At 45.5% G+C, this 17,545-nt stretch overlaps 1 protein-coding gene across 1 annotated transcript; it reads left to right on the forward strand.

Annotated features, from left to right (window-relative positions):
- The first annotated feature begins 2,583 nt into the window (after positions 1 to 2,583).
- Positions 2,584 to 7,512, forward strand: LOC127309004 (disease resistance protein Pikm1-TS). The gene is made up of 3 exons (XM_051339974.1): positions 2,584 to 3,374; positions 4,788 to 7,054; positions 7,129 to 7,512. The coding sequence occupies exons 1-2, from the start codon at positions 2,593 to 2,595 to the stop codon at positions 7,027 to 7,029; spliced, it is 3,024 nt and encodes a 1,007-aa protein (XP_051195934.1). The 5' UTR covers positions 2,584 to 2,592; the 3' UTR covers positions 7,030 to 7,054; positions 7,129 to 7,512.
- Positions 7,513 to 17,545: the final 10,033 nt, after the last annotated feature.

Genomic DNA, 17,545 nt, shown 5'->3' on the forward strand with positions numbered 1-17,545 from the left:
TTTCTATGAAAAAATTCTATAAATCAAAGAAGCCCTTAGTTCCCTAGATAGGTTCCTGGGGTTAGGGGCGAGTTTCGCAGCTGGAAAAGATTGGCGATTGCGTTGGCGTCTCTGGAGCATCGTCGCCACGTTTCTATAGAGGCCGGAGCCATGAATTTTTCTCTCGATCCGGTAGAAAGGTTAGTACTCCGTAGATGATCTTGCCTCTGACATCCATAGGATTTGCTTATATCTCCAACTTCGATTATTCTCCAACACCTTGTCTTCTTATTGTTCTCGATCCCGTGCCAGTGTACTTTGATGCTCTTTGTCAACTGAACATTGTTGGGCTATATTTTCTTAATCGTTTATGCTCATTAAATTCTCTAGCACAAAATTCATAGGGCAACATGTAAGCACCCTTGCATCTAGAAAAATCAAGCATGGTTGTTTCATACTACCTTCATTTCAAGGAATAAGCCGCACGCGTATTTCAACATGAACTTTGATCATAAATACCGAGCAAAAAAATCTTAATTATATTATATTTAATTAGTATCGTTGGATTCGTATTGTAAAACACTTTTTAATGGTACTAATTTCATACAAACAAATTTTATTTATTTGAAATAATTCTTGGTCAAACAAAAAGCACGTAAAACAAGGATGCCTTATTCCTTAAAGCAGAGGTAGTATTCACCATGCTCTTTCTCAAAGAAGCTTACATCTTTTTAATTCAATAGATTCAACACATGTACTTTTTGATTCGACTTTTTCAATATCCGAATTAACCATACTAGCATAACCATTTTTATTTTCTTCATTGATTTTATCAATTAGCAAATCTTCTTCTTGTATCAGTTTAGCACAGGGTTCAATTTGATCGCTACGCAGAGGAGGGGACTTGATTTATCCAACTTGAGTAATGTTATCTTGATGACCTTTTTTGAGGCATGCAAGAAACTCATGCAGATCTTCCTTATACTTCGGCTCGAGTTTCTTCTTGCACTCCTCAAATTCCTCCTTGCGCCTCTTCTTTAGTAGTTCATATCCATGGCATTGCTCCTCCCATAAATCATCAAACATAATAACATTATCGGCATTCACCTTAGATAGACATGATTGCCCCCCGATAACTTTAGTCTCTTTCGGCAAAGACATGTCGCCGAAACTTTGTAATTGTGAAGGAGAAACCATGGTCTTGTATAACTTACGCTCTACACTCCTCTTTTTATATGCCTCATAAGCTTGTATTGTAGCAAGATCATGGGCCCTTTCTATTAGTTCCCGGTGAAGAGCTTCAAACTCACTGAATTTTTCTAAGAGTTTTTTCTTTCAATCATTGTTTCCATATGCTAGAGTACTAGATGAAGGCACACGAGAGCTTTGCCCGCGCCTGACCTTAGACACCTCTATGGTTGCCCCAACTCCGGTAATTCGGGTGTTAGAACTATTTTATCTTCACAAGTTGCATACTAGTTCGATCGCGATGACATAAAAAAACAAAGTTGCTTGCTCTGATGACACACACAATTTTCTTTTCTATTACTTCTTCATTTGAGGTCATCTTAAAGGACCTTTAGTGGAAATCTTCATATATCGATCCTCAAGGTCACCTTTAACTGGTAGCATAATCGGCTATCAAGCCAGATCATGGCACGACTTGACACGGCGGATATGGTGTCTTCCCAATGTGTACAAATAACCTGCCGAGTGAATCTTTTAAATTGTGTCACATCCATATTCATCTGTCACGGTAAAATTATGTCCTTAATTAGCTATCACCTCACTATGCACAACAGTTTTTTCAGAATCTATGGCTGAACCAAACACACCCTAAGACTAGCCACAATGAAGGTATCATAGGTAGTATCATGCATGCCATGTTGGTAAAGATCTGATGTGACACAATAATTAATGAGAAGAGAGATGAGAGTGGTATCATAGGTAGATACGATATCATAGCACGTAAAACTAGAAAAACTTGTTAGCAAATGCATCATGTACACATATTTGTATTGAGATTGTACAAAACATGATGTTAACTGCTATAATATTACCTTATGATACAATGCATTAGAGGAGTAGTATCATAAACTAGTATCATATGCATGATCTATAATACCTACCATTGTGGCTAGTCTAATCCTCTTACAACTTCCACCACCAAACTCACCCATTCCCTTTCCTTAATTTGTCAAACACCCTGTTTATGCATAAGCATAGGACTCCCCAGATTCTGCCCCCGCCGTCGCCTACCTCCCACCTTCCATCTCCATCGTCGCCTGTGCCCGCGAATCTCCCACACCACCACGCCATCGCCTCTCTGCTTCAGGCAACCATCCGTCCGTCGGTTCTCTCACATCACACGCAGCAGCTGCCGCCGCCATCTTCTCCAAGGCCGACTGCAGCTGCGAGCGTCTTGTTGCCCTGGCTCCCGCCGTAGTGGTCAACGCCCTCGCCGTGGCAAGCCGGCAACAATCCGTCGGCCGGGCTCTTGCCGGGCGACCTCCGTTGCTCCTTCCTGGTCCGTGATTCTCTTTCCCCGTTGCTGTGAATGTGATCAATTCCTCTGTCGCCTTCCTTCCCCAAGCAAGAGGGGGGCAACATAGCATGGCAGGTCAGCGGCCGAGCATGGTTGCCGCGGCGGAGTACAGGGGCTCCCTCTTCCCCAAGCTGGGCAAGCTCCTCAATGAGGATTGCAGCATGCCCAAGGTGGAACTCGAGTCTATGGAGGAACAGCTGAAGCTATTACTCGCAAATTCGAACATTATAGGGGATGTGGAGTTGAGGGATCTGGAAGTGGAGAAGAGTGTGTGGTTATGCCACACCATGAAGCTGCTCTACGACGCAGAGAACCTCGTCGACTCCTTGTTGGTGCCAGCTGACGAGCCTGCCCCCGCCGCTGAGAACACCAGCAGTCCTCCTGAGATGGCAGATGCCAGAATCAAAGAGATCACAGAGCGTGGTTTATCGCTAATGTCGTTACTTCTCAAGGAAGGCTCCTACACACGGGCCCTGTACAAACATGAGGAAGAGACAGAGCTCGTCGGCATTGACGGGCCGAGGGATGAGTTGATCAAGATGTTGGCGGCGGGAGATGGCATGCCAGAGGAAAAAATGAGAAGTGTCTCCATTGTCGGTATTGGAGGATCGGGGAAGACAACTCTTGCCCGAATTGTATACAATCAGCTTAAACCGCAATTCGATTGCGGGGCTTTTGTTAGGGCCCCTGCTCAGGAGCCTGATGACTTCCAAAAGGATGCCCTGAAAGATGCATTTTTTAGGGAGATGCTCTCTCAACTTGACGTGGAAAATCATATGAACATCAAGAGAAGTGTATTTGGTTATGGCAAGATTATTGATGGAATTAAACAATTTCTTCAAAACAAGAGGTGCGCATCGACATATATATATGATCATGTTTTTCTTATGAGCTTTTTCAAAATGCTTATACTTCCCTTTTAGGAAGTACGTGCACCTAAATCGATCTAGCTCATTAATTTCTATATATTCCTAATTAATATCACATTGGAACTTACCAGCTTCTATCCAAAAAATGTTAGGAATTTATACTCACAAGATTTATCACATTCCAACTACTTTGACTCTGTTTTACATCGCAAAATCACACCACAAAAATCATTGCTCTCTCCTTTTTATTTCTGTGGGGGCAATCATGACCGTCTTCTTTTGCGTGGTACTTTACACCTGCAAACACCACCGGGGTTAGCTGTCAATGAAGATCTCAAGTAGGATTCAGGGTTAACTAAATTGTTCAAATTGTGACACACTATAATATGTTGTCATGTCACATATGTAATTCGATCTCATAAACTTTTAGCGCAATGCCATGCACTTTCATCATTAATTCATTATGTACTCACTCTGGTCCATAATAAGTGTTGTGGTTTTAGTTCAAATTTGAACTAAAATCACGACAGTTATTATGGATCGGAGAGAGTATTATATTTCATTTTTCAACCTCCTTTATGGTAGAAATATGTGTCGATATAGTTTTTTTGTATTATCAATCGTCAATTTTCAAATATGTGCTGATATGAAAGATATTAATATCTATTTAGAAGTACAAGTGGCATATCACAACCTCCTAGGCGGCAATAGATAATCTTGGTAATCTGTACCTTTCAAGTGATAAGAATGAACAATCCAAAGTTACTGCAATTCTCCAAAAGTTTCTTAGTTTTTTTTAGGTAGCAGGAACTTTAGTAATGAATGAAAATGATACAATGTATATATTTTTTCGTTGTAATATTCTAATATTTGTTAATTGGCAGTGCAATGTGTTTCCCTCTTTAATTTAGTTTTGTAAGATACAGTTGTGTGCATCACTTGGCTCACATCAGTTGGCGCACAGGTAGCCTCTATTTTCTTAATAGACATCGATTTTGCAGATGGCATGTTATGTATAGAGCTTTCCATATACACATAGGTTGACAGTCCTCGTTTGTGATCAAATGCAGATGCTGTAGTAATTTATAAATGCTAGTGCGCTTCATCCTTCATGTGGGCTTGCATGATTGCCTTCTGAACAAATTAACAACATTAGTTTTGCAAACTTGAAACAAAAAAATGTGTGCTATCCTGGTTTCATTTTAGTCATTGCTAGCTACAAAATTCGTTTCATGCGACTTGGTTTCCTAGTGGCGTGCACCATACATATCACCATTTCTCTCTGAAACACCTGGTATAACTCTGCTTACTTTTGTAATTTTATACTGATGATACAAAATATTAATATCATGAGCAGTACTCTAATTTTACTTTTCATTGTCAAACTTTGATAGGTACCTTATTGTAATTGATGATACATTGGACACGACTCAGTTCAGGGACATCTTAAGTATCTTGGAAAATGACGTTTACGGCAGCAGAATAATTAGTACATTTCGCATTGATACGATTAATAACATGGGTTTGCCACTCTTGGATGATTCGGTCTATGAAATTAAGAGTCTTGGATATCTTGATTCCAGGAAGTTGTTTCTAAAGCATTTCTGTGTCTGCGAGTCTAGTTTCCCTCATGCACCTATGGACGCTTTAAATCAAATCTTGAAAATGTGCGGTGGTAGACCTTCAGTAATAATAAGTATTGCTTTGGTACTTGCTACCAGAGTAACCGCAACAAAGCAATGGGAGGAGATGCTGAATTCTGTATATAGTGCTTGGAAGCAGATGGCAAGTTTTGTAGATTTTGAATCTGAGCATAATCTAGATTTTGGAGAATTGATACAAATTGTATTACTTCCCTACAGCCATCTTCCCTGCTCTCTGAAGAATTGTTTGCTGCACTTAGTTGTACAAGCTAAGACTCAAATGATTCATAGGGCTACTATGGTTAGGAAATGGATTGCGGAAGGATTTATTGACAAATATGGAGGGTGTAGTGATGAAGAATTAGCAAGCTGGTACTTTGACGAGCTCATCGGCAGGAATTTCATTCAGCTGGTAGAATCTGGTAATCTGGGGGAAGAGATATATGAAGTTAATTATATGATGCACAATATTCTTTGGAGGTTATCACAAGAAGACAATTTTGCTACTGTCTTTTCTGATAGTTGTACTTCAAGGGAATATGCAATGTCTTTACGCCTGTCCATCCAATGTTCTTGTTCAGAACATTCAGTTTACACATCAAGGATGCATAGATATATTCATTCGATAACTGTTGTTGGCCCTGTAAAGTTCTATGTAAATACTAATATGTGGAGTCTACGGGTATTGGATCTAGATGGCTGCAGAGATCTGGACAACTCTGCCATGGGTCATATATGCTGCATGATCGATCTCAGGTACTTGAGTCTCAAGCATACTCAAGTCACTGAGATCCCTCCAGTAATTGGGAAATTGCAAAAGCTGAAGACTCTGGATATAAGACAGACCGAAATCAGTAATCTCCCACCAGAAATAGGGGAACTGCAAGATCTGGAGACTCTGGATGTAAGGCAGACACAAGTGATAGGTCTGCAAATGGGAATTTTTCAGCTTCCCAAACTAGCACATCTTTATTATGGTAATAGTAGTTCCCCCCGAGAAGTAAAGTTGCCTATGGGAACTGACCAGTGGAAGTCATTAAATGTGCTTGATACTGTTGATTCAATAGAAGGGCCGGGAAGTGTCACGGACGAGACAAGTGAGCTTGCAGGAGTAAGAGAGTTTAAAGTAGTGTTGCATGATCATCCTGCTGACAAGGACAAGAATGATAAGTTACTGTCTTCCATAAGCAAGTACGAGAATCTTGTATCCCTAATAGTTCATGGTGACTACAATCCGAGCGACGAACTTCCTGTATCCACCAAATTTCCTCTACTTGAGAGGCTGAAAGTGGCAGGAAGATTTGTGAAAGTTCCACGGTGGCTTGAACAACTTACCACTCTGAAGCAGCTATATGTCAGAGTCTGTAAGCTAGACCGAGATGATCTGAAGATACTTGGAGGTCTGCCGGTCCTGAGCACTCTCGCACTTGCACTGATTTGCATCCCCTGGAAAAAAGAAGTAACCATCCCCATCAGATTGCACTCCAGCACATGCACTGATTTGCCTCCACTGGAAGAAACATGTAATAAAGGTTTTATGAGCCTCGAGATATTCAGTTTTGACTGCCGTGTGCCATGGATCACCTTTGAGCTGGGAGCTATGCCAAGACTGAAACAACTCCACCTGAAGCTCTATGCTTGCCCAGCTGATAAATTTCCTTCACGTCTCATCAACCTCGACAGTCTTGAGATGATTATCATCCAGTACTCTTCAGAATATGCAAGCAGTGGTGGTGTCACAAAAGCAGTTGCTGCCGTGAGAGAAGAGGCTTCCAGACATGATAATTTGATCAGACTTTGTGTTAACGGAAACAATGAGGTTTTCCTATCCAACAGCAGGGTTCATGAAACAAAAACTGGTACTGAAACTAAAAAAGCTTCCAACCAAGGCAATCTGGTCGAGCCTTCTGTCAATGGAGACCGTGAGGTGTTGCTGTCCAACACCTGGGTTGATGAAACCAGAAATGGTACTGAAATCGAAGAATGCCACTAGCCTCCTCGCCACTATGTTTTCATTGGTATGTTTCAGTTTTTTCGTCACCACTGTGTATATTATCACGCATATGCACTTACCATAATTTTTTTTTCTTAGATGATGGAAGCTTTACTCTCGGCCTCTGCACCAAGATGCTGTCAGTCTCCGTTTCTTATGCTGGCCAATGTTTGTTTGCTTCGTTCAACTGGGACCTCTGCTTTCATTCCTCGGCCAAATTCGGAGCGTTGGCTTCATGCTACCTTATGTTGTCGAACTGTTTCTTCTCCTTTGTCAAAGTGAGATGACGATAATACTCTTATTTATGGTTGTAATAAGGCCTGGGCGATGGGCATTAGTTTGCACTGATGGTGCTTTCGCCCAGCCAGTGAATTATCCTTTTATCGTTTCCGTGTGCCAATTTCCTGAAAGTATCCTACTCTTTGGAAGACCCTTATATTGTAATAAAACTTGTTGGAAGATTGTAATCATTTTTATTCTTCAGGCTGCCTGCTTTTGTTTATCAATTTGATCAATTGTTCCATTGAATTGATTGTAGTATCTGTGAGATTATGATCGCACATTCATACTTAGTGTTCTTTCCCCAAAAAAAAAAACATTCACAGCAATACTTGTATCTTGAAATATAGGCTTCGTGATTGATAGCCTATTCTTGACAAGATTAACAACTAACAATCTCAGGGACAAGGCATTTCTGAACCCAGGTGTAGATGCTCTTGATTTAATAAAAAAATCGAAACAAATAGCAAAAAAAATTTAAAAAATCTGAATTTTTTGGAAAATGAACATGAATACTTGTTCTAACTTTACACCAAAAATCTCCAGAAAAAGACTTACGTAGTGATCTGTGCAAAAAAGACAAATTGAAGTGATGTAAGAAACAAATCTAGACGTTCTAAACAGCACCGTATTTTAGCTTTTTTGCACAAACCACTATAGATGTCTTTTCTCGGAAATTTTTGGTGTGCAGTTAGAACACTTGTTCATGTTCATTGTCCAAAAATATTAGATTTTTTAAAATTATTTTACTATTTGTTTTGATTTTTTTATTAAATCAGGAGCATCTACACCCCAGTTCAGATTTGGTTTTTCGCAATCTTCAGGTACATACTAACAAGATTAATAACTAACAACCCTGAAGCCGGCTCTGGCCCAGGCAAATAGGGACAATATAGGGGGCCATATCTGCTACATACTATGTATAGAGAAATAGTAGAAGGAAAAAAAATTACACTAAAAAAAAGTAGAAGGAAAAAAAGAAAAGGCCCATTTTTTTGATGCGCACAGGTAGGCCTAGGTGAAAATAGCTTCCCCTTGATCGCAGGGATCGACGTTTCCTTTCACTCGATCCAATCACGCACGGAGGACCTCCTCTGCTGCCTCACCTCCCTCGCCTCATCCCTAAAATCCTATTCTCTATTTCGCTAATCACATAATCAAAATTAGTCTAAGATGGGGGCACCAGAGTACAGGATTGGGGAGGGATCAAGATCAAGATCAACGCGTAAAATCTCGAAGGTAAACTCAACAAGGCCATGCTAGCCTTTTTCTCGAAAAAGGGAATATATTAATATAAAAAAGATACCAATTACACCTAGTCTCTGCAACAACGCACCACCATAATGGCACTACGGATGCACACAACAAAAAATGGAAAAAAAGAAACAAAATTTCCGCTACAGTATCTCGGGTCTAACAACAGCAATACAACCACCGCCAATACAACACCTGAAATACAGACTATCCAAAAACGGCGCCTTCAAGAATGGAATAGTGCTCTAACACCATCGTCGCCGATCAACGATCTTAGGTTTTCACCCTGAAGATAGTCCCCGCTCTCAAAACAATGCCTCCAACAAGGTCATTGCCAGACACAACTAGTTAATGCGAGACCTTGGGTTTTCACCCTGAAAGGTAGGACTCTGAACTTCAGCTGTGTTGTTGCCCCCACTTTCATACCGCTGCTGTGAAGCCTGGAACACCAAGCAAGTCCCTCAACAGCGCGGAGACTTGAACCTTTCTTAGCTAGTCCTCCCCTCCGGCCTTCATGAACTTCTCTTCTTCCGACTTTCATCATGGATCCATAGTCACTTGATGTCAACACAGAAAAAGACCTTCGCGCCGCTCCCACCAGAACCAATCGGTCGGAATAAAAGCATGGGTGCGCATGACCGAATACCACCGATCCAGCAAACTCTAGGCAAAAGCACTGTTATATTCGCCGGCGGAGCCTTCCGGAACTCAACACTCCGGCCAGATCACGAGTCCAGGCCTCCTCTTTACACAAGAGAGACCCTAGGACCACCACCTTTATACAGGTCGGAACCCCACGTCGGTGATCATCCCGGGCTAGCCACTCGAACCCTCGACTGGCTACACCATCGCCGGCTTCCATGCTCCTCCATCTCGCGCCAGAACGTGGTGATAGATCGATAGATCCACCACCACCAACCGCAGACCGACCTCTCCGGCGAAGAAGAGGGCCACCTCCACCGTCGTACCCAAGGCTGCTGCCCCGGGCGACCTCGTGTCGCGGGTGAAGCCAGAGATCGCCTCCACTCACCGACGAGAGGCGGGGGGAAAATTGGCGCAGACCATGGGCCTGACCGCCGCCCACCACCAGCCCCTGCCGGAGTGCTACGGAGAGCCGATGTGATAAGGGAGACCGCAGCGCAGGCCGCCGCCGCTCATCCCATCCGCGCCGGCCGGTCCACCAGGGGAGAGCCGACGGGAGAAGGGGGCGCAGCGCAGGCCGCCGCCGCCCATCCCATCCGCGCCTGTCGGTCCGCCTTGCGTCGAGGAGGGGAGATCCGGCCGCCGTCCACCACACAGCGACGAGGAAGGGCCCCCGCAGCCGCCACGCCCCGTGGGTCTTTGCCCCGACGGCGCTACTGACGGCAGCGGCGGCGGTTAGGGCTAGGAGGGTGGGGTGCGGGAGGAGGGGTGGCTGTGCATCAAGAAGCCAAAGAAGTTTGGCCGGTCCTGGTGTATCCGGCCATGCTGGCCTACTCTAGTTGTTCGTGCTCAATAAAAATTATAAAGCTGTGAATGTTTGTTTATTAGTTTACCATCCATCCCATTCAGGGACGGAGCCAGCTTTCAACCTTGAGGGGGGCAAAATAGTGTTGTAAACTTCATGAGGGGGGCAGAGTAAGCTAAATCAGCAAGAAATTACAGTTCTAGTGAGCAGTATTCTTCATAAAATCCAAACCATAGGGGGGGCTGAGCCCCCCCTCGTCCCCCCTTGTCTCCGTCCCTGATCCCATTGCATTCTTCTCCTAGAGTAGTGTACCGTTTAAGACTAGATACATCTATGGAAAGAAAGGATTTCATAGAAAATCTGCATTTTTCTATTTTTTTAATCCCCATGCATTCCGTTATTGAAAAGAAGTCGATCAAAGTAAAATGGGTATAACTTGAATTTGTGAAGACTATACGTACGTGACTGTTATCACCAGATTTTGGACAAATCCAGAGGTGGGCCGTAAGAGAGATGGGCTTGGAAGACTACACGTGGAAGATCTCTGAAGCGGCCTTGCACGGAGAATTTGGGCTAGTTTGCCCGTGTATCTTTAATTATAGTAGATTATATCTTAGATCAAGATTTAGAGTTTGTATCGCACACGGTGGGATATTCCCACGTTAGAAAGTCCCCTGGACTATAAATATGTATCTAGGGTTTATGGAATAAACAACAACTCACGTTCAACCCAAAACAAACCAATCTCGGCGCATCGCCAACTCCTTCGTCTCGAGGGTTTCTATCAGGTAAGCGACATGCTGCCTAGATCGCATCTTGCGATCTAGGCAGCACAAGCCCCACGTTGTTCATGCGTTGCTCGTACTGAAGCGTCTTTGATGGCGAGCAACGTAGTTATCATAGATGTGTTAGGGTTAGCATAGTTCTTCGTATAACATGCTTACGTAGTGCAACCCTTGCATGTCTAGCCGCCCTCACACCTATCTCAGGTGTGGGGGCGGCACCCCGCTTGATCTTTATTTAGTAGATCTGATCCGTTACGATTGCTCCTTGTTCTGCAAGGATTAGTTTAATATCTGCAATAGTTAGGCCTTACAAAGGGGTGGAGGATCCAGCGGCACGTAGGGTGGCGTTCGCAAGTCCTAAACAGGATGTTCCGAGGATCAACTTCATGTTGGTTTTTAGGCCTTGTTTAGGATCGGCTTACGATCACCGTGCGTGGCCGCGAGGCCCAACCTGGAGTAGGATGATCCGATTATGCGGTGAAAACCCTAAATCGTCGTAGATCTAATTAGCTTTATCTTGATCAAGCAGGATCACCATATATTCGTGCACCCTGTACGAATCATGGGTGGATCGGCTCTTTGAGCCGATTCACAGGATAACCTGAGAGCCGATCGAGGCTCATATTTAATGTTTACGTGTATGCCATGCAGGAAACTAAGCGAGGCATCCCCATCACCGTCCTGACCCGGTATAGGTCAGGTGGCACGCCCTTGCACTTCGCATCGGACGTGTGACCGTAAGAGCATTGCGGGCCGTCGCTCGGAGGGGTCTCAGCCAGCCGCAGCTCTAGGCTCTTCCCGGCTCTACCGTGTTGATGATGCCGCCGCCCGCCGGTGGGTTTTGGCAGTCAACACATTCTGCACGCACGCCCGGTGGGACAATCGTCTACATCAACCACATCGCCATCTACATCTGAGATGGCGGACGGCACGCCGCTCACCTACGAGGAGCTGCCCGACGAGCTCAAGAAGAGATACGACGAGATCAAGGTCACCCTCGAAGCCGACCTCATCGGCTCTTTCGTAGAACCCGTTCCCATGGCATCGATGGAAGGGATTCTCACCGCAAGGTGCACTCGATGGGATAGACCTCTCGCCCCGTCGGAGGAACGCACCAGGGCCTGCGGCAGAGATCAACTACTTGGTGGCTCACTCGCTACTCCGCCACTGAAAACTTGGTCAACGTGTTGGAGCGTCTCGCTCTGCGCGTGATCCAGGAGATCATGAGCCACCGGTACTCGCCGTCAGACCAGCTCTCGGGACGCATCAAGGAGAGTTGCCACTCCAGTCCGTCCACCGCTGCCATATGCGTTGGCAGCACCAGCTGAAGTGCCGGCACCAACGGCATTCGTCGGCTACACGATCGGTCTTGACCCTAGTGACAGCCAGATCTGGGCTGAGGCGCCTAAGGAGATCCCTCAAGGCTACGCGTGCACGTATGTGCCAGATTGTGGCAACCGGGCACTCTCAAACCAGGCCACAACATCGGGGACTCCGGCGAAGACAGAGGAACGTCGCCAACAGTAGCTTGAGAAGCGGGCGTGGCTAACTAAGTATGCCACCCCGACGAAACTCCGAGCCCAGCTCCTGCAGCTTGGCTCGTAGCTGGAAAAGCAAACATGGCTGGCTAAGTACGCCACCCCGGCGAATCTTCGTAGTGCAACTCCTGCAGCCCAAGACAATGGATCAGATCGCACCATACTGAGAGACCAGTTCGGCATGGTGCCGAAAAGAAGGGCAATCGGCTATTCCAAGCCGTACTCGACGAGTACGAGATGATCCCGCTGCCACCTAAATATCGGCTCCCGACTTCTCCAAATTCGGTGGATCGATGGCTCCAGCCCATCGAGCACGTCGGCCGATATTTGGCGCAACTAGGACCGGCTTCTGTCGGATCAGCTATGCGTGAGGCTCTTTTCACAGTCCCTCACGGGATCGGCTTTGGATGGTACACCTCTCGCCAAAGAACTCCATCCGGTCTTGGAAGCAATTGGAAGAACAATTCCATACGCAATACCATTCGGAAGCTTCCGAGTCTAGCATTGCCGATCTAGCACAACTACGTCGTGCGCGGAGAAACGGTGACAGAGTACATCCAGCGCTTCAGGAATCTTAGGAACCGATGTTATTCGGTTCGTATAATCGAAAAGGAAGCGATCGAGTTGGCGTAGCCGGCCTTGCAACACAGCTCAAGGACATGGCCTCCCAAGCAGATTATCCCTCGGGCGCACATGGTTCGGGAAACTATCAAGCATATGAACAGCGCCACCCGGACTGTACTCAAGACAAGTTCAAGCGTGCAGAGTCCCTGGTTGATGCAGAGGAAGACGAAGTTCCCGCGGAGACCAAGAAGTAGCAAGGCTGAGTGGACTCGGGGAGGAACCCCCGTGTCCTGCAAATGGGTAAAGCCACCAGGGCCGCCCAGGGGATTTGATTTTGACGTGACCAAGACTGAACAAATCTTCGACCTCCTACTCAAGGAGAAACAGTTGACGATTCCTGAAGGTCTCGAGTTCCCCACGGCGCAAGAGCTAAACGGAAAGCCGTACTGCAAATTCCACAACTCGCTCTCCCATGCCACCAACGACTGCAGGGTGTGGCGTCAGCACATCCAAGCGGCGATAGAGAAGGGGCGTTTAATTTTCAACCAGTATGCCATGAAGGTCGACACCCAACCCTTCCCCGCCGTTAACATGGTGGAAGTCACCTACCCTGAGGGTTGCCAGCCAGGTCCCTCGTTCAGTATCAACATGGTAGGACCTGGAAACCACTCTGGCAAAGATGGAGATGAGGGCAGCTGCTCTCATAGCAAGGACACAAAGGAGGCCGCTCCACGCGATCGGCTCCATCATGATGGCAAGCGCTACATCACGGAGGGAGAGGTGAAGAACATAAGATATCAACGACCTCTCTCTGATCACCTCCTCAACAAATATGTGAGTCAGTATGACCAACGCCGACGGTCCAATTATGATGATGAAGGAGATCGTCTGGCTAGAGAAGCCAGAAGACATCGTCGGCAGGATCGCGATGAGGAAGAGCACGAGCGCCGTGCCACGGACACATCAAGGGAGCAAGATGACAACGCCAGACACTGGGACTGCCCTTTCTTCAGACACTGCTGGGATTCAGGAATGAGCCGATTGCCCACAATCGGCAATTGCCCAGAATGCAACGAGAAGAAGAAGGAGGCAGCCAACGTGTCTGTGTTCGAGCAATTAGGGCCTCTCCCGCCACAGAGCAAACGTGCTGAGTCACCTCGTTGGGCAGATCTTGAGGATTCCGAAGACGAGGGACTAGAAGAAGAAGACAGGTACCACCGTCCAAGGTGGTGCCCTGACGGACTTAGCCGTTCACAGAAGCGCAGGGTTCAGCGGTTGCGCGGCCTGGAGGAAGCCGAAAGGTTATACCTGCATACGTTAAGGAAGGCACGGCCTGATCTGGCTGCAAAGGTTCAGCGAGCCCTGGATGAAGAGGTGTAGGATAACGTTGCATAGAAAACAAAAATTTTCCTACCGCGAACACGCAATCCAAGCCAAGATGCAATCTAGAAGACGGTAGCAACGAGGGGGTATCGAGTCTCACCCTTGAAGAGATTCCAAAGCCTACAAGAGGAGGCTCTTGTTGCTGCGGTAGACGATCACTTGCCGCTTGCAAAAGCGCGTAGAAGATCTTGATCACGATCGGTTCCGGCGCCACGAACGGGCAGCACCTCCGTACTCGGTTGTTGATGAAGACGACGTCCACCTCCCCGTTCCAGCGGGCAGCGGAAGTAGTAGCTCCTCTTGAATCCGACAGCACGACGGCGTGGTGTCGGTGGCGGTGTAGAAGTCCGGCGGAGCTTCGCTAAGCAATGCGGGCAATATGGAGTGGAGGAGCTTGGCTAGGGTTTGGGAGGGGGTGGCCGGCCACTCTATGGGGGGCGGCCAGCTTGTGGTCTTCGGGTGGCCGGCCCCCTCCCTTGGCCCCTCATTATATAGGTGGATCCCAAGTGTTGGTGTCCAAGTCTTCGAATAAGACCCGAAACCAAAACCTTCCATAGGAGGGGGAAACCTAGCCCAACTAGGACTCCCACCCAAAGGTGGGATTCCCACCTCCCATGTGGGGAGTGGCCGGCCCCCTATGGTGGAGTCCACTTGGGACTCCACCCCATCTAGGGCTGGCCGGGCATGGAGGTGGAGTCCCTTGTGGACTCCACCTTCCTTGGTGGTTTCTTCCGGACTTTTCTAGAACCTTCTAGAACCTTCCATAGAACCTTCCGCGACATTTTATTTCACATAAAATGACATCCTATATATGAATCTTATTCTCCGGACCATTCCGGAACTCCTCGTGATGTCCGGGATCTCATCCGGGACTCCGAACAAATATTCGAACTCCATTCCATATTTTAAGTGCTACCATTTCAACATCCAACTTTAAGTGTGTCACCCTACGGTTCGAGAACTATGCGGACATGGTTGAGTACTCACTCCGACCAATAACCAATAGCGGGATCTGGAGATCCATAATGGCTCCCACATATTCAACGATGACTTTAGTGATCGAATGAACCATTCACATATATTACCAATTCCCTTTGTCTCGCGATATTTTACTTGTCCGAGGTTTGATCTTCGGTATCACTCTATACCTTGTTCAACCTCGTCTCCTGACAAGTACTCTTTACTCGTACCGTGGTATGTGGTCTCTTATGAACTCATTCATATGCTTGCAAGACATTAGACGACATTCCACCGAGAGGGCCCAGAGTATATCTATCCGTCATCGGGATGGACAAATCCCACTGTTGATCCATATGCCTCAACTCATACTTTCCGGATACTTAATCCCACCTTTATAGCCACCCATTTACGCAGTGGTGTTTGGTGTAATCAAAGTACCTTTCCGGTATAAGTGATTTACATGATCTCATGGTCATAATGACTAGGTAACTATGTATCGAAAGCTTATAGCAAATAACTTAATGACGAGATCTTATGCTACGCTTAATTGGGTGTGTCCATTATATCATTCACACAATGACATAACCTTGTTATTAATAACATCCAATGTTCATGATTATGAAACTAATCATCCATTAATCAACTAGCTAGTTTAAGAGGCATACTAGGGACTTCTTGTTTGTCTATATATCACACATGTACTAATGTTTCGGTTAATACAATTCTAGCATGATATATAAACATTTATCATAAACATAAAGATATAAATAATAACCACTTTATTATTGCCTCTAGGGCATATCTCCTTCAGTCTCCCACTTGCACTAGAGTCAATAATCTAGATTACATTGTAATATACCTAACACCCATGGCATTCTGGTGTTGGTCATGCTTTGCCCTAGGGAGAGCTTTAGTCAACGGATCTGCTACATTCAGATCGGTGTACTTTGCAAATCTTTACTTCTCCATCTTCGATGTACTCGCGAATCGAGTGGTAACGCAGCTTGATATGCTTCAGCCTCTTGTGTGACCTTGGCTCTTGTGCATTGGCGATGGCACCCATGTTATCACAGTAAATGATTAATGGGTCCAATGCACTAGGAACCACACCGAGCTCTACAGTGAACCTCTTCATCCATACCGCTTTTGATGAAGCCTCTGAAGCCGCTATGTACTCTGATTCTGTTGAAGATTTCGCCACCGTGCACTGCTTCGAGCTTGCCCAGCTTACTGCAGCACCATTCAATATAAACACGTACCCAGATTGTGACTTAGAGTCATCAGGATCAGTGTTCCAACTTGCATCGGTGTAACCGTTTACAACGAGCTCTTGGTCACCTCCATAACAAAGAAACATATCCTTAGTTCTTTTCAAGTACTTCAGGATATTCTTGACCGCTGTCCAGTGTTCCATTCCTGGATCACTTTGATATCTGCTAGTCAAACTAACAGCATGTGCTATATCCGGTCTAGTACATAGCATGGCATACATGATAGATCCTACTGCCGAGGCATAGGGGATGTTACTCATCCTTTCTCTTTCTTCTGCCGTAGCCGGTCCTTGAGTTTTACTCAATACCTTGCCTGGTAACATAGGTAAGAACCCTTTCTTACTTTCGTCCATTCTAAACTTCTTTAGAATCTTGTCCAGATATGTACTCTGTGATAGCCCTATTAGGCGTCTTGATCTATCTCTATAAATCTTGATGCCTAATATATATGATGCTTCACCAAGGTCTTTCATTGAAAAACTATTATTCAAATAACCCTTAACACTGCTTAATAGTTCTATATCATTCCCGATCAATAATATGTCATCTACATATCATATCAGGAATGCTACAGAGCTCCCACTCTCTTTCTTGTAAATACAGGCCTCTCCATGACCCTGTATAAACCCGAAGTCTTTGATCACCGTCTCATAGCGTCGGTTCCAACTTCTTGATGCTTGCTTCAGTCCATAGATTGAACGCTGAAGTTTGCATACTTTGTCGCATTTTTAGGATCGACAAAACCTTTGGGTTGTACCATATACAACTCTTCCTCAATGTCTCCATTAAGGAACGCCGTTTTGACATCCATCTCCAAATCTCATAATCGAAAAATGCAGCTATTGCTAACAAAATCCTCACAGCATTTTAGCTTCGCTACAGGTGAGAAAGTCTCATCGTAGTCAACTCCTTGAATTTGTCGGAAACCCTTTGCGACAAGTCGAGCTTTATAGACAGTAATATTACCATCAGCATCTGTTTTTCTCTTGAAGATCCATTTATTCTCGACAGCCTTTCGGCTATCAGGTAAGTCTA

This window comes from Lolium perenne, chromosome 6 (genome assembly GCF_019359855.2).
Source record: "Lolium perenne isolate Kyuss_39 chromosome 6, Kyuss_2.0, whole genome shotgun sequence".
Lineage (NCBI taxonomy): Eukaryota > Viridiplantae > Streptophyta > Magnoliopsida > Poales > Poaceae > Lolium > Lolium perenne.

Coding starts and splice junctions, on each gene's coding strand:
- LOC127309004 (XM_051339974.1), top strand. CDS start 2,593: ATGGCAGGTCAGCGGCCGAGCATGGTTGCCGCGGCGGAGTACAGGGGC. Junction 3,375..4,787: donor CAATTTCTTCAAAACAAGAG/GTGCGCATCGAC, acceptor AAACTTTGATAG/GTACCTTATTGTAATTGATG.